Genomic DNA, 16,241 nt, shown 5'->3' with positions numbered 1-16,241 from the left:
CATGTGACCAGCAGCATGTTGTCCCAGCAGCAAAGGGATTTCATTCTGTTTTACTCTATTTTATTTATGTGTGACTGAAATAATTGCTCAGCAGTGTGATTTATTCTAGAATGGATGGACCTGCAGGACTGTCCTAACATTTTCCTTAGGAAGTCAGGCAAACTGCCATGAGAGTCACATTTCCAGCTTTGGAAATGGGAACCTCAGAGGGATTATGGGCTTGTGAGCATGACACTGAACTAGAATTTCAGGATTCCATGTTCTCCCATGTGCATAAATCAGTAAGGCTTGCCTACTGATAGAGTAAATTTGCTTTATGGCAGTCTTGAGTTCAGTGCTTGAAACTTGACTACATCTGTGGTGACAGCTCCTGCCCATGATGGCCAAACATGAAGAAGTTAACAGGAAAGGATTTGCAGATCAGGTGCCTTTCAGAAGTGGGACTTCCTAGTATTTGAAGTTTTAGGCTCTTTTCTTATTTTTCTGCTTCATTTTCACTACAGCTACTTTAGGAAAAAAACCCTGTAATTTTCTTGTTAGACAATTGTGTATGTGTAATATTCCAGTCTCTTGAAATGTTAGTATAGCAACTTTTCTCACAACTGAAACTACCCCACTAACAAGTGAAAACTTAATGAAAATGCTCTTTAATAATGTCCTTGGAAATTAAATTGAAAGATTCTCCAAAGGCAAAATGCGTTTTCTAAATTAGTTCCAAGCAGTACAAAGCACAGTAATATCCTAGAGAAGCCTGAGGAAAGGACAAAGTGTTTGTATGAAAGAGTTTACAAAGGAGTTAGTTATTTAGTCCATGCATAAACCTGCACTGACTTTAAAACCAAAGTTTTCAAGGTCCGTGTTTAATTAAGATAACTAAATCAGCCAAAGGACAATGAAGTTTTTGAAGTATTTCCTTGCAGGTAATTTCTCATTTCTTGTGGACTAATTGTTATCTAGTATTTCTCCTTGTTATATCTATTAGGTATATCTATTCTTTATTTTTTTCCCCTTCTTAATCCTTCTTTAAATACTTTAACTACTGTGAAGAAAAAACCCAGTTACTATGATGTCCCAAGGCTACCCATCAAGAAATAGGGAGACATTTTCCATCTCCAATTTTTGTGAAGACTACATTTGAAATGGAGGCATGTCTGAACACTTGCAGCCAGAAGTGGGTGATACAAAGATCCTGTTTGTGTCATTGAAAAGCACCTGCAAGAAAGGGTCTCCTCCCTCTAAAGATCTTGAAGAAGGGGAGACCTCATTAGTTTTCTAATGAAACACTGATGATAAATGGGAAACAAAAATATATTATGGTAAAAATTATGTATCATAAAGGAAATGTATTTACTAAGTCTCATTACAACAATAGAAATGAGGAGAGTTTTTATTAATTGATTTAAAAATGCATCAGAAATTATCTTGAGTATCTTGAAAGTGAACAATGAAATCACATGTTAAAAATTATAAAGATATTAAAGGTTTTATAGTCAGAATCTTCCATTGCTAATAATAGCAGTAAAACCTCAGCAGGTTGATCTGTGTATTTACAAGGATTACTTTGCTATTTTAAGTTTTAGTCAAGTTTTTGACTAAGTTTTAGGTGTTACTGAATGTCCTCATTGTGAGACATACAACCCAAGCCTCCTTGCAGCTTCAGAAATTCTGGGCCCTTTCCTATTTGGGAAAGGGTAAAAGTTCAGTTTGTTGCAGGCTGGCATGCCTTTTGTAGCAGAAATGTGCTGATGTGCCCAAAGTGCTGCAGTGGGTGATTTCAGAGGAGGCTTTTGGCAGGAGCTTGAAATGTTGCAGCCGTTCTCTCTGCTGACACTGTTCAACACACTTGAGCTTCCCAGCTGCCTGAGCTCAGCCAGTTCACTTGCTCCTGCTGATTCCTCGGTCTGCAGTGTGCCATTTCCCTTTGAAATCAGTCTCTGGTTGTCAAAACTCCATGGTGTGCTGCTGCAGTGGGAGAGATCCCAGGAACCTCCTTGTCCCAGGGCCTGCCCCAGGCGGTGCCTGCCCAGGTGGACGCGCCATAGCAAATCCTCTTCTGAGCCGCCGCCCTTGGTTGTCTCCAGTGGGACCTTTCTGACAGGGACATCTCCTCTACATGACTTTGATCTTTTAACTTTCTTATTAATTAGAACAGGGTTGATCATTGATTCTGGCAGAGCAGATTCATGTCCACCTGCAGGAGAAATGCATTTGTGCATGTTATTATGGTGGCAAAAATCAAGGGTATGGTTTCTGCAGCATTAACTCATCTGAAAAGCTTCAACATGAGTTTAAACTGCTCTTTCTTTCAGTGGCTGAGAGTAGTGCAAGTTTTTTTGGTGCCAGGTTAAGGAGTAGAACTATTTCATGCTTGCTTTTGCAGTTCTGAGGGCATAAATGGTATCTGAGTTTTAGTCAAATCAAAATGGAAATTTGTCAAGACAATATTGATCTAACTGGTACTCTAAGACTCATTAACAGCACAGATTGAGAATTGACTTTCAGTAATTAATTGCTTGTAAGCAAAACTTCTTAAGGTGAGTAGGGACTTGCTCAGTGTGTTGGCAAGTGCTGTAATTTGAAAGACAAAAATGTTCTGTTTGAAGTTTGTATTCACAGCTTAATAATATTGTGATTATTTCCAGATGAAACAAGTTGTGAATGTCTTCTTTTTCTGAATGAGGGATCATTAACATTATAGGCTTGTATTTTAATATTTTACTGCAATTTAACTATTCCAGTTGGAATAAATTGTATAAATAGCTTATGACACTAGTTTTTCTTGAATGATAACTTAGAGGAATCTGCTTCCTCTGTGAATGGTATAGCTGTAACAGCTGGAGAGATTCTGGTCTCCTTTTTTGTTTATTCTTCTACCCCTATAAGCTTAATTTCTAAAGCACTATGAAAGTTAATGTTAAAAATGTTTAAGATATTAGATAGATAAAGATATTAATGCTACTTTAATTATGTGTAGCAGTCATCAAATTGCTGGACATGGCTGGTTTTCTGTGTCTTGAAAATGAACAGAAACTGATCTATTACACTAAAGATAATTCACTGACACTACTCGATATACTTCAGATGGTATAAATATAAAGTAGGGGTTTACAGAATGCTGGCCTTATTTACAGGGTTGACTTATAGTGACTGTGTCTGTAGCAGTGTAAGTTCTGAAACACATTAAGGGGAGAAAAGTAGACATAGAGGAGTGCTGATTATATTTTGAGTGTCTCTGAACAACTGTTTTAAAAGGATTGCAACCCTGAGTTTGAAATTAGGCTAGTTTGAGTAGGAGTAGGCAGTTTTTTCCCTGCACAAAAACCCAACAGCACAACCTCTGCTTTACAGCTGCCTTTTGTGTCATCTTTACAAATATGTATTAGGAGATGTCAGACCCAGCTGATTTACTGGCAGTAAATGAACCTGTAAAACAGGGATTTTGCTAAGCAAGGGCTTTCACTGCTGCCTTTCTCTCCCACTGCCAAAACAACAACCCCAGCATAATATCACAGAACTTTTTCTGCTCCTTGGCCATGAAGGGTTGATCTGATAAGAGATGTTTTGCAGCATGGCTGGGAGGGAGGACTGTGTCAGACCACACTGGCTCTCATGCCACGTTACTGGGAGAGAGGAGACTGAGGCACGTGCAGAGTTTTGAGACACAGGTGTGTTTGTGCATCCCTCTGTACAGTGAGGTGTGCTAACAGAATTTCTCAAGGTGACACCACTCAGAGACATAAGAATACACAGTTCTCTACCATGCAACAGTGAGAATCAAAGTTATGACTGGACCTCATCCAAGAAGTAAAGCTGAGTGCCTATTTCTTATCCAAGAAATAAAGCTGAGCTTGGCTGACTACAAAAATGTCCACGTGCAAATCAGAGCCCTATGTGCTCTGCAGAACAGCACCAAGCTGTGAAAACTAGGGCTTGTTCTCTGTGAGAGAAAAACCAAGAGAAAATAGAACTGAGAGACTGAGGTGAAGCACCTTTGCATGGTTTTGTGGTGTTAATTGTGCTCTTGGCTGGGCTGACATTGATAGGCAGCATCAGAACATCTAGAACCTTGTGGACTGGTCATCAGAATAATTATGATCTGTCTTGAGCTGATCAGAAAGTTCAGAGTGACAAATCTACTTCAATTTTAATAGTGTGCACTGGTTTTAAGTTCAAGGTTGATTTGATTCCTTGCTTGGCTACAGGTGCAGCACACAAAATTGAGCAATGACCTTGGATAGAAATGCGATAGTCCTGAACCACTGGGTGTTGAATTAACACGCGTCCAACACTGTCCAAACTTCTCAAGAAAGCTGCAATTATACAGATCTTTCTTTCTGTTTTTCTTTATTTTTTTCCTCCATGTAAATTGCATATTTATATTTATATGTAAATTGTGCCTTGTTGCGCAGTTGTTTACCCTGTGGCCATATGCTGTCATCATTAATAGATTCTTTTAAGGTTCTGGAGTGGCAAAAGTTAATCTTATCTCAAGTTGGCTTGGGAAATACTTGGAAGAGATTTCTGCAGTCAGAGCCCAAGTATTTGTTCTGTTGTGACTGCATGTGCTGAATACTCCCACTTAATTCCTAAAGTAAATACTGTTTTTCAGCTTCTTAGCCAATAAATAATGAATGCACTGCTGTATTATCCCCTAACTGGTGCCTTTCAAATCTTCTCATGGTCTTTGTTCTCAAACAATCAGGAGTGGGCAGAAGCATGAATGTGGCTGTGTGTATTGGGGAAGAAACAGAACAAAGTTGTTTTCAGGTGATTTCTTGGTTACTAACCCCTCTGTCCAAAAAAAATAGAGAAGTTAAAGGATCTTAAGTTCTGTTTAAAGGTCCAAAATTTCATGACTTCTGCAGACAGGAAGTGACATACAAAGCTAAAAGTCCTCCAGAAAACTTGGAATTACCATTCCAACCGTGGTGCAACAAACCTACAGTGCTCAAAATCCCTGTGGTTCCATGGAAGGACAGCAGCTGTGCCAGGCAGGAGCAAAGCAGGGTTTTACTGGTAAGAACAAAAACCTTTGGCAGGGTCTTTTAAGACCACAAGGAGCTGAAGGTGATCTCCTTCCATAAGGGTTTTTTGTGTGTGACCTTTGAGGTTTGTGTGTATGTGTGGGGTTTGTGGTGGTGCTGTTGTTGTCACCCCTTTCCCAGCACAGCCATAATTTTACCCTCTAGGGTAAAACAATTTCCTGTCAGTGCAAATCACTGATCCATACATGGACTGCCTTTTGGAACTACCTGGAATTTCAGGATGGTATAGGGCAGTCCTGATATGGCAATGTTCATTTCTGCTCCACATTTTCCTGAAAACTGATGCATGTGACAGGTGCAAAGTGCTGAGCCATGTATTAAGTTTTCCCAGCTTCCACAGGAATGTGTAAGATAAACTTTTAGGACCTTGAGAACTCAGTATAACAAAAAATGCCCAAATTCTGACTGTTTCTTACAATGACATGAATTCTTTTCACACTGGTTGTTTGAAGGTAGAAATTAAGTGCAGCAGGTTATGTGGTTTTGTGAATGTTTTGGGGAATGTGCACGTATATAAAAATATTTGTATGTGGATTTTTAGCCCTACTACATTTTAAACTCCCCAGAATCTTGTGCAGTTCTACTTTCTTACATATTTTAATCTTCATCTAAAAATGTCCTTGCAAAAAACCTGTTCTAATTACATTCATTATATCTGAAACTTCATTTGAATTAATCTGAATAAAGGCTTCTGCTCCCTTTCTATAACTAACGGATTTTTGCTATAACTGATTAGATGGGCTGTTTTGTCTTCAAGTTAGCTGCTTTTTTGATGCCTGATAAAATAAGCTTGTAAATATATGTTTTTCTTCCTCACAGAGATTTTAATTCTTTTAACATGAGAATTTCAAAACATTTGGATGAAAGAATATTGAATAAGCAAATCTGTTGTATAGTTCATGATTACATGGGGTTTTTTTCTGATTGTTTTGATCATGAAATTTTACATAGCCAAATGCTAGAACTGTTGAAAAATGTAGAGGAAAATGTAAAGAATGAAATATTCTAAGTCCTACACTTGTTGAGCTAAATACTAATATGAGAGGTGAATGAAGCATGGGGTTTATATTAAAATTAAATTCAGAAGACAACTTCATTAGTTGTCTTAGTATTCTCAATATCACTTTAACTTGGAAAGCTAATGTGTCAGTGTAGTATTGTCAGCAGTAGTCTAACTCAAAACTTTAAAATAATTGCAAGTTTCTTATATAAAATCTGTTTGACATGGCAGGTAGATGAGTGATACATATTCTTACTTGTTTTTCTATTTGTGCACTTTCCAAGCACTATGCACTGAAAATAGTTTCAAAACAGGAGCTTTTGTTCAAAACTTGTATCTTAGTTACCCACTATGAATTTCAATTAAAGTTATATTTTAACAACCCCCCAGCTTGTGCTTGTTATTTGATATTTGCCATTATTTCCTGTAGTCTTTCTTTACACAGATAGAGAAGGGAAAAAGAGAAAGATGATCCAGAATTGCTGGTTCTGATGGAAGCATTCAAGAGAGCAGAAATATTACAGAGTACATTGCACAAGTACACTTATCATAGACATGAACAACATGGTTACTGTAAAGGTTACTGTTTATGTTTAGAACTTTATTTTACTGATATAAAACCTGTAAAACCTTACCTCAAATATGTTCATCTGTTTCAAATACATAATAATATTTCACTGACAGGAAGCTTATTGATGTAAATTCAAAACCACCTTTCAACAAAACAAATAAAAACCCAAAATGACAGAAAAGGAATTCACTTCTACATCTCTTGAAGCTGAACACAAAAAGAACAAACTAAGTATTATTAGAGATTTAAAGAAATAATCTTTACATTACATAGGCATTTTTTTTCTACAAAGAGAAGCGTACCTGTTTTATATACAATAATGTGTGGTTGCAGTTTTTGCTTCTGTTTTATATGGTCATACTGCTCCTCAAGCATGCTTACATCCATCCTGGTGAGCTTCTTAACAGCATCTGAAACCTGTGGCTCTGAGCTATGAGTCACTAAAAAAATACCAGTCACGTATTTGTAAGCCTTCACCATCTGTTCCAACAAGGAAGAAAAAGCCAAGCAGAAGCAGGACATTTCCTTCATTGTGCTGGCAAAAAAAAAAAAAAAGCAAATCAAGTGTGAAGCATCTGAAATCTTCCTAAATGAAGGAGTGACTTTCTTCCAAGCACGGTGCCTTGTGTCAGGAGCTGCCTGGTCTGCACTGGAGCTGTGGATGTCACCCAGGTTGTTTTCATGCCGAGTGCCCGGAGCTCCTGCAGACAAGGGTTCAGGATCAGGACTGCATAGCTGGATTCAATGTTTACTCAAGGCTGTGAGCATACGAACCTTTGCCAAAAAAAACAGTGAAGTACAAACCCTCGCTGTACACAGCCACACACAGAAAAGGCTGGGTAATACTGGTTTATGTAGCAAAGTTAATTCTTAAATGCATGCTGTTGTGGAGGCATCCCCAGGCCAGGAGTTCCGCCTGGGAAATATTTTTCTTTTTTCCTGTGTATTTTGTGTCTTTCCCCCCCACTCTCCCTTCCTTAACTTTCAGTTACATTCTTGCTGACGCTTCTTGGGGCAGTGGGGTGGGAGGGGAGAATTTATCAAGCTTTCATACTTTTGTGCTTATTGTTGCCTTTCAAATAATATGTTAAAAGTATTTGAGCCTGGGTGCAGAGTCAGAAAAATATGGGCCAATAACACTTGCAATTGGGAGGCTGGGGACAGGAATGCCTTACTCTGACTCATTCAGGACTTCTGCTGTTCTCTAAAATGAAATAAACTAGAGAAATAATAATTTTGTTAATGAGAGCTGAACAGACTTTTAAAATGCATGGTAAGCTAAATTTTAAAACTCAATGTTAACATTATTATCTCACAATGAGGCAAAAATTTGAAAAACATTTCTTTTGATCATATCAGATAAGGTATAACACTTTGCCTGGGCTATGTACTGCAAGTTTTTATCCCTGAAATAGGTCCATCAAGGGCCCAAGACAGTAGTGGGCGAAAAAATTATCCAATTAAACTGTAGTTTTAATACAGTTGTGCATCTGGTCATTCTCACACAGTGACACATTTTTGGTAAGAGTTTAAAAGGACTATCTAAAAATGAATTTGAGTAAACAGGCGGGTATTTCCTAAGAGCCGCTTTGAATGCAAGACTGAAGTTTTGTAACCAAAATGTCATCCTCTACTAACAATTTACCTTTTGTGTGGCATAAACCAAGTAAGGAAAACAATTCTTATCTCTATTCTCTGCTCCTGTTGTTTTTGCACGTGTGTTATGGAGATTGTTTACTGAGATTGAGTTCTTAATTGGGTTCTGGTGATGGTTGTTCATATTTATTGGCCTATGAGGTCCAAGCTGTGTCCTGACTGTCTGGAGACAGTAATGTTTTTTTCTTTAGTATCTTTTTAGTATTCTTCAGTATCTCTTTATTATAGTTTTAACATAGTATTAATATAATATAGTATAGTTTTAATAATGCAATTTGTTCAGCCTTCTGAGTCAATGGAGTCAGATACCCATCATTCCCATATGTTTGGGCATGCATATGATAAAACACAACAGAAGTCACAGAATCACAGAATATTCTGAGTTGTGAGGGACCCAGGGATCATCTAGTCTGAAGTGAATGGTCCATAGAGGGATCAAACCCACAATCTTGGTGTTATTAGCACCGTACTCTAACCCACTGAGTTAAAGTCAGTGGAATTGTAAGGAAGATTAGTGGTTTGGAGTTGCCATTAGTGAAAAAAAAAGATAGTTTCTCTTAGAAATGGATAACATTCCTGTCACTTTGATGATAGGCTTTTATTTATCCATTGATCTCTTCAAGATACTTTGTGAGGGGATGTTTCATTCATGGAATGTTAAGGGTTGAAAGGAACCTTAAGGACCATCTTGTCCTAGCTCCCCCTGCCATGGGCTGGGACACTTCCCATTAGATCAGGTTGCTCAAGGAATTGTCCAGCCTGGCCTTTAACACTGCCAGGGTTGGGGAATCCACAGCCCCCTGGGAAACCTGTTCCAATATCTCACCACTCTATTTCTTCCTAATATCCAGCCTAAACTTCCCCTCTATCAATCTGTACCCATCACTCCTTGTCCTGTCACTACAAATCCTGATGAAGGGTCCCTCTCCAGCTTCCCTGTAGGCTCCTTTCAGATACTGGAAGGTTGCAATGAGGTCTTCACACAACTTTCTCTTCACCAGGTGGGATGTTAAATCCTCTCTGTAAAAGTCAGTTGTGCTACAACAGTTACATCTGTGTAGCTGAAATGGTTACATTCCCTTTGTGCACACATGGGAAGAGCAGGAAGATGTGTCACACTCTGGTAAGGAAGGTGTGTTGTTACATGGTATCAAGGAACTGAGTAATAAATTCCAAGTTTTGTTTCCTAACAAAATACGGGGACTGGTTGGGAAGCAACAATATGTTATTATAAAATTTATATGTAAGGAAGAGATGCCATTTACTGAGACCCATTAAACAACAACAGAAATAAGCAGAGGTTGTATTCATTGATTTTGAAAGTTATAAAGATATTAAAGATTATGTAGTCACAATCTTCTGCAGCTAATAAAAGAAGTAAACCCACAGCACGTTGACCCATGTACGTAGGAGGTCTACTTTGCTATTTCAAGTTTTTGACTTAGTTTTAGGTATTACTGAATATCATAAGACATATAAATCAAGCCTCCTTGCAACTTCAGAAATTCTGGGCCCTTTCCTATTTGGGAAAGGGTAAAAGTTCAGTTTGTTGCAGACTGTCATGCATTTTGTGGCAGAAATGTGCTGATGTGCCCAAAGTGCTGCAGTGGGTGATTTCAGAGGAGGCTTTTGGCAGGAGCTTGAAATGTGCAGCCGTTCTCTCTGCTGACACTGTTCAACACACTTGAGCTTCCCAGCTGCCTGAGCTCAGCCAGTTCATCTGTTCCTTCATGTTCCTTGGGTTGCACATAAATGATTGACTGAATCAGGCCGAAATCCTGCAGATCTGGGGAATCCCCTTGGAGGTTCTGTGCCTGCAGGTGACAAGACTCTAGATATGCAGTACAGAGTTCTGGGAAGGCTCAGCAGGCTCACATGTGTAAATCTGCTGTAGCTGACTTGTTAATAATTACTCCTGCCTTTCCAATATGCTTGTGCCTTACAGTTGGGTGACCTACCTCAGCTGCAGTCCTTTCCTGCCTTAGCCAGAGAGAGAACAATAAATACAATACTCTGTCAGAGACTGTGGATACTCATGAATTTGGCTTCTCTTTACCTCAGAAAAAGCATGTGTCATGTTAGAATTGTTCTGATGTATCATGGCTTTGTTAGATCTACTTTGATTCTCTGCCTTCAGCAGTGACAAACGCCTGGTGCTCTCTAGCAAGCAGTGCCTCAATGGCCTTGTTTGTCCCGTGTTCTGAGTTGTTGTCACATGGAGTCTGCCTCTGGACCTTCAGGCAGTTGGCTTATACATTGGGACAGGAGATTTAATTAACCTCATTACAGTTGAAGCTGGCATTCAATACAAACATTATTAATGGTCATAAAAGTTACCCAACCTTTTTAAAATTCCAGTCACACTGTTTGACTCTCTGACCTCCTGTGAAAGTGACTTGTGCAGCCTGCCTGTGTGTGGCAGGAGGAATTACTGGGATGGCATCCTTAAACCAGAAACACAGGCTCTGCCTTCAGAGATGTGAGCTTCACTTCTCCTTAGAAGAGCATTTAACATGTAATGAGTTTATATCTGATCAGAAATTATTATTAATTATTTGTGCTGCACCATTCCGTCAGCATCAGGAAAAGCCATCACACGTATCCACGTGAGTGGTTTACACAAGTCAGTCCCCTCCCAAGCAGTGCCATGGGTAAGCAACAGAACCACAAAGCAGGTAAAGGAGCCAGATGGCCAGTGAGACAAAGGGAATGGGCCCAGGTGGTACAGCAGAGAGGAGGAACTGCAAACAGGATTAGCTCAGCCAATCCTATATACATTGCAGTTTGTTTGCTTCTCAGGGAAAACTTGTGAACAGAGTCTGCACAGAATTGTTAAGGCTGGAAGAAAGCTTTAAGATCAGCAAGTTGACCCAGCACCACCACGTTCACCATTAAACCATGTTCTCAGGTGCCATTACCCAAGGGCTTTATAACCCTTTCCATGAAAAAAAAAAATCCTTAAATCCAGTCTGAACCTCTCCTGGTGCAATGTGAGACCATTTCCTCTCATCCTGCCACTTGTTACCCAGGATTAGAGACCCCACCTCACTATGACCTCCTGACAGGAGCTGTAGAGAGTGAGAAGGTCCCCCCTGAACCTCTTTTTCCCCCTGAGCCTCTTTTTCTCCAGACAGAGCCCCCACAGCTCCATCAGCTGCTCCTCATCAGACCTGTGCTTCAGGCCCATTCCCAGCTCAGCTGCTCTTCTCTGGACACACTCCAGCAAAGTCTTTCTTGTCGTGACAGGCCCAAAACTGCACTCAGGGTCTGAGATGTGATTGAATCAGACTCTCTAATTGTATATGAGTTTGTGTATATATGATATGTGTGTTTATGCAGGTACACTTTGCTATCAAGTCATGTCTCTTGTGTCTGTATATACACACACACACATATATACATGTGTGTGTTTTTTGTGAACAATTTGCAACCAGGATATGATTAATAAAATAAATTGCAGCTCTAATCTCCATGACATCAGAAAATACATGAGGTTAATTGTGACTTTGATGTGTAGTGAGCTGGTGCAGCTAATCCTTGTTATGCCACCGGGATAAATTTGAAAACAGATTATCCACAGGTTCTGTTTTTACAGCATAGTGGAACAACTTCCTTTTAGGTATTACTAATAAATAAAAATAAATTCCTTTTTTCATGCATGCACACCATGTGATTTCTTTTAAAATCAGTCAATCAATCTTTAAATCGAGTTACCTGGAGCTCCAGAGCCCTGTACACTTTCCCAGTATGCAGCAGGTGGCACTATTGGAGTGGCATGGCTGTGTTTGCCTGAGACTGACGCCTTAGAGATCTCCATTTGGGTTGCTCTGGGTTGCTGAGGAGTATAAGCAGCCAAGCCATTTCCTAGCACTGGCACATGTATCTCTGAGCAGCACCACAGGTTCTGAAAATTTATTGCCGTGATTAGGTTTGTGTCAAAACTCGTTCTTTTTTAATTGAACAAATTCCTGATCAAAACATCATCTGAGTGGTTTTCACTTGATTATCCACTGAAGTCTGAAGTGCCCTATTTCCCTTAAGGCTTTTCTTCCATCACAATGGAACCAATTCTTCATTTCCTTGAGGCAAAACAAAATTTGAAATACTTCATAGTCCAAAAGCTGTGTCTTTAGAACCTGAAGTAGATGTTTACTGCCCTTGACCTTGGTTGCAAAATCTCATTTAAAAAGATGCCACTAATTTTATCTCAAACTAATTAATTTGTGTGCAGTAAATTAGTTTTTTATTAAAAATTGTTTCGAGGACCTTTTAGGAATAATTGTTGATTTAAAGATAATTAAAAATGCTCATAATGGTTAAGTGACTGAATGCACTTCCTGTAACGCTGGGTTTTACTGCACACCTGAGACTAGAGGTATATTATTCATGATATTCGTGTGCTGAATTATAGACATGTTTAGCACTGTTCATGGAGATTAAAAAGACAGAATACAAATGTCTGTGCATTTTAACTGGCACTGAGAAGGAAAATCAAAGTTACTGTGCTAATCCCCTTTCTCTAGCTTTCTCTAGTACTTTCTAAATTTTTATTGAAGTGCAGTCCTAAAGTGTAAGAAAGTGACTATTTTATTGTTAGAAAATGGAATGGCACAAAGAAAGACAGAAGCAAGGTGGCTGCTATTATTTGGATTCCAGGCAGTATTAGTAGAATCAATAGTAATGGTTTACTTTTTAGTGAGATTTTTGATAAGAGCACACACATTCCTATTGTTTGAAAGCACAACCTTAAAGCACGCCCCAACTGTAGCTGTTGTGAGTAGAGCACAGGACTTTCTGATGGGGCAAGATTATTTCTGGTGCTCTTTGCATGTCCTTGCTAATGGGGTGAAGGATCCTATGATGGAAGTTTTCAAAATGATCTTGAGGTGTTTCCTCTGTCTGATCTTTCCTGTGCTTTCAGACCTAAAGGATTCAAGTATTTTAAAGGATTCAGGTATTTTAAACCTGCCCTTCAGGTCCCTCTGAAGGTTTGGTGAGCTTGGGTTGCATGTAGTCCCTCTTCACATTTCCTTGACAGGATTCTAAATACCCATTTTATTCCTTGTGTCTTGAGGTAAATATAATTAGGTAGTGTGTGTAGGTAGGTATATCCCAAATATCTCTGATTCTGCACTCTGTCTGGGTGTCTCTATAGCTTAAATCAAGCACTCCAAGTTAGCACTGAGGGTTTCATACCAAATATCTTGTGCTTTACATGCTTTTACCAAGAAAGGTTGGACCAACTGATCCTTGAGGTCCCTTCCAGCCTGATGTCCTGTGATTCTATGATTTAGTACTCACTCATCTGGCTTTGCAGGTGTCAGGATCTTGGTGCTATCCAGTCTCCTCTGCAGAACCACATTCTTTGGTTTTTTCTATTTTTCTTTTTGTGGATGGTAAATGTGGTCAAACAGAAATTACTGTGTTCCTGCATGTTAAATTCAGTGCTGCTCTTGAGGAGTTAAATGCAGCAGATGTTCTGTATGTGTTTTTTGTGCCTGACATAAGCAGCATTTGAAAACCTCTGTTTTTCTGTCTTGACTTGCTGAGGATTAAATCATATCCCTTTGGAGTGTTAGTTGCTACAAAAAGTAAACTGAAATGCTGAAATGTGCTTTGTTATAAAGCTGCTCCCTCTGTTGGTTGTCTCATTGATAGGACTGGAATCTCTCCTGGGCAAACAAACAGCCTCCAAAACTGAGGGTCAGGAATTGTTCATTTTGCAGCTCTGCTATCCTTGCCCACCAAGAACTTCTGAAATTCTCTTTTAGAAGTGACAATGTGCAGAGGCAAGTCTAAGAAGAAACTGAGCATATTTACCAGTTAGAGATTTTAAACAAATGAACTTTTGATATCTTCCCTCACAGTTCCCCTGGCCTCTTTCTCCTCTGTACTAACTACTTTTCTGACTGTTTTCTATCCATGGAGTTATGAAGGCTACAGCTCTGGGAGGTGACAACAGCCTGTGGTTATTTGTTCTGCCAGAAGACATAACAGGCGTATAGGAATTCTGTGGGGATTTCAAGCAGGGTCTAAAACAAATTGTATAAGCGATGTAACTTTTCACCGAAAAATCCACCTTGATTTTTCCACCTAAAAACTAAAGGATTGTGATTGCAAGATTTTTGGTCCTTCCTGGATGGTGCTGAAAAGAGCAAGGTGGTTATTAGTGTCCAATTCAGGCATTGTTTGAGTAGGAATGAGTTTATCTTTGATTGCTTTTAATCAATAAGATGTACTTATCTGTAAGTGAAGTTTGATATGAATCAAACACAGCATGAAAGAACTGGTTAATGTCTTGTTAATGAAAAGTTTTTTCTGGATGACACCATCTTGCTTCTGATGTATTTGCTTTTGAGCACTAGAACACAAACCACTTTGGTATTCATCTTCAAGAAACTCTGCTGGGTGCATAAGTTAACTTTAATAAGCCTTGCAAATGGCTGTAGTTAGGATAGTCCTCCAAAGAGGATGGTTAAGTACTGTTACTATTGTGAGAATGAATGGGGACTTGAAGCCTGTGCAGAGGAGGAAAGTGTCCTAAAAATAACTTGTTATTCAGAAGCATCCTTCACTTCCATGCAAAAATCTCATGAGGGCTTTGTGCTGCACTTCATAATCACTGATAGCCTAAGTGAGTCAAGAAAATTACAACTGTAAAACTAGAGTATATAAACTACAGTATATAAACTAGAGTATGTAAAACCAGATACAATTCCACAGTGCCTGATTCAGTACCCACTGAAGTCAAAACATCTTCTGATCAATTCAATAGAAGTGCAGTTGGAGGATTGTATGCTCATGATCAAATAAAAGCTGCAAACTGACCAATACCCATGAACCTGATGGTATAGTAGAGATTGTGTATTGAGCCATCATTTAAACTCTTTTCTTGTACCCATTTTTTGTGTGCTTGTGTGTATTTTTATATGGAATCCTGCACCAATTCCTCATGAGTTCTCTGTAAAGGGCCTTAACTGGTTAATGCAGTACCACACCTGGCATATTGAATATGCACATGTCAAAAAATTCACTCAGCCGGTAAGTTTGTGGAGTAATTACTATACTTAAATAATCAACATTTTTAGTCTCTATACAACAACTGTGCTTTGGGCTTCCTCTTGTGGAATTCATTTACAGGGATTTCACTGGATCTTTGATTGTGCTTTTATGGAACCACAGAGTGGGCCAGGTTGGAAGAGAGCACAGTGGGTTATCCTGGCCAACATCCCTGCTCAAGGGTTGTCCTAGGGCACATTGCATGGAATTGTGTTCAGATGGTCCTGGAATGTCTCCAGTGAGGGACATTCCAAAACTCCACAGCCACTCTGGGCAGCCAGCACAGCAACAAAGTTCTTGCTTACACTCCCCTGTTCATGGCACAGCCAGTATAAAACCAGCAACTTCAATCAATTTAAACATTGAGTTCTTATTCTTACAGAGTGAAGACTTTCCACTGCTTTTGGAGGTATGGACAAACATAATGGTTACCACAAGATCGTGTGCAAAAATAACTTCAACAGATAAGCACATATTTAGGGAAACAAAAACATTATTGGTGTTATAATGCCATCTCAATAAAAAGAACAGAAACTTCATCTTTTATTTTATGGTACTGCGGTATTTTATATTTTCAGTACATGGTTAAACATTGCTGGAGATTTTGTGATAAGAGTGCTTGCAATGCCAAATAGAAAGGGAATGACCTTTAGGGCATTGCCATTGTTCAGATATTGTTCTAGCAGGTAGGTCCAGTGCTCAGGCCGAGACTATTTCTTTTTTAAACGTGATGTGTTAATGTGTTACTGTTGTGTTACTTGGAGCTTAACATTGTAAACATCTCCTTCCTCATTAGCAGCAGTGCACGTGACTCAGGTTTCTTGGCAAAAAAGGTTGGCTTGCATCTGACCCAGCTTACTATGCTTTGTGTTTCTGAGGGTAATTAAAGGGCCACAAGATTTCTTATTGG

The 16,241-nt window shown here is 39.1% G+C and overlaps 1 protein-coding gene across 1 annotated transcript; it reads right to left on the bottom strand.

The window, feature by feature from the left end:
- Nucleotides 1-1,619: 1,619 nt before the first annotated feature.
- Nucleotides 1,620-7,147, bottom strand: CUNH9orf152 (chromosome unknown C9orf152 homolog). The gene is made up of 2 exons (XM_054274323.1): nt 6,919-7,147; nt 1,620-2,191 (listed from the first exon to the last, which is right to left on the bottom strand). Exons 1-2 carry the CDS (start codon nt 7,145-7,147, stop codon nt 1,620-1,622), a joined length of 801 nt encoding a protein of 266 aa, XP_054130298.1.
- Nucleotides 7,148-16,241: the final 9,094 nt, after the last annotated feature.

The sequence above is a fragment of the Melozone crissalis genome, unplaced genomic scaffold (genome assembly GCF_028551555.1).
Source record: "Melozone crissalis strain CALT ecotype California unplaced genomic scaffold, PUWL_Pcris_2 ptg000016l_1, whole genome shotgun sequence".
NCBI lineage: Eukaryota > Metazoa > Chordata > Aves > Passeriformes > Passerellidae > Melozone > Melozone crissalis.
The sequence above is the reverse complement of the archived record's forward strand: the minus strand, read 5'-3'. Positions and strand labels throughout refer to the sequence as shown.

What these genes read in the sequence shown, in the direction of transcription:
- CUNH9orf152 (XM_054274323.1), bottom strand. Translation starts at nt 7,147, where the DNA reads ATGAAGGAAATGTCCTGCTTCTGCTTGGCTTTTTCTTCCTTGTTGGAA. An exon ending in CATTATTGTATATAAAACAG is followed by an intron (nt 2,192 to 6,918) that starts GTACGCTTCTCT and finishes TTTCTCCTGCAG; the next exon opens with GTGGACATGAATCTGCTCTG.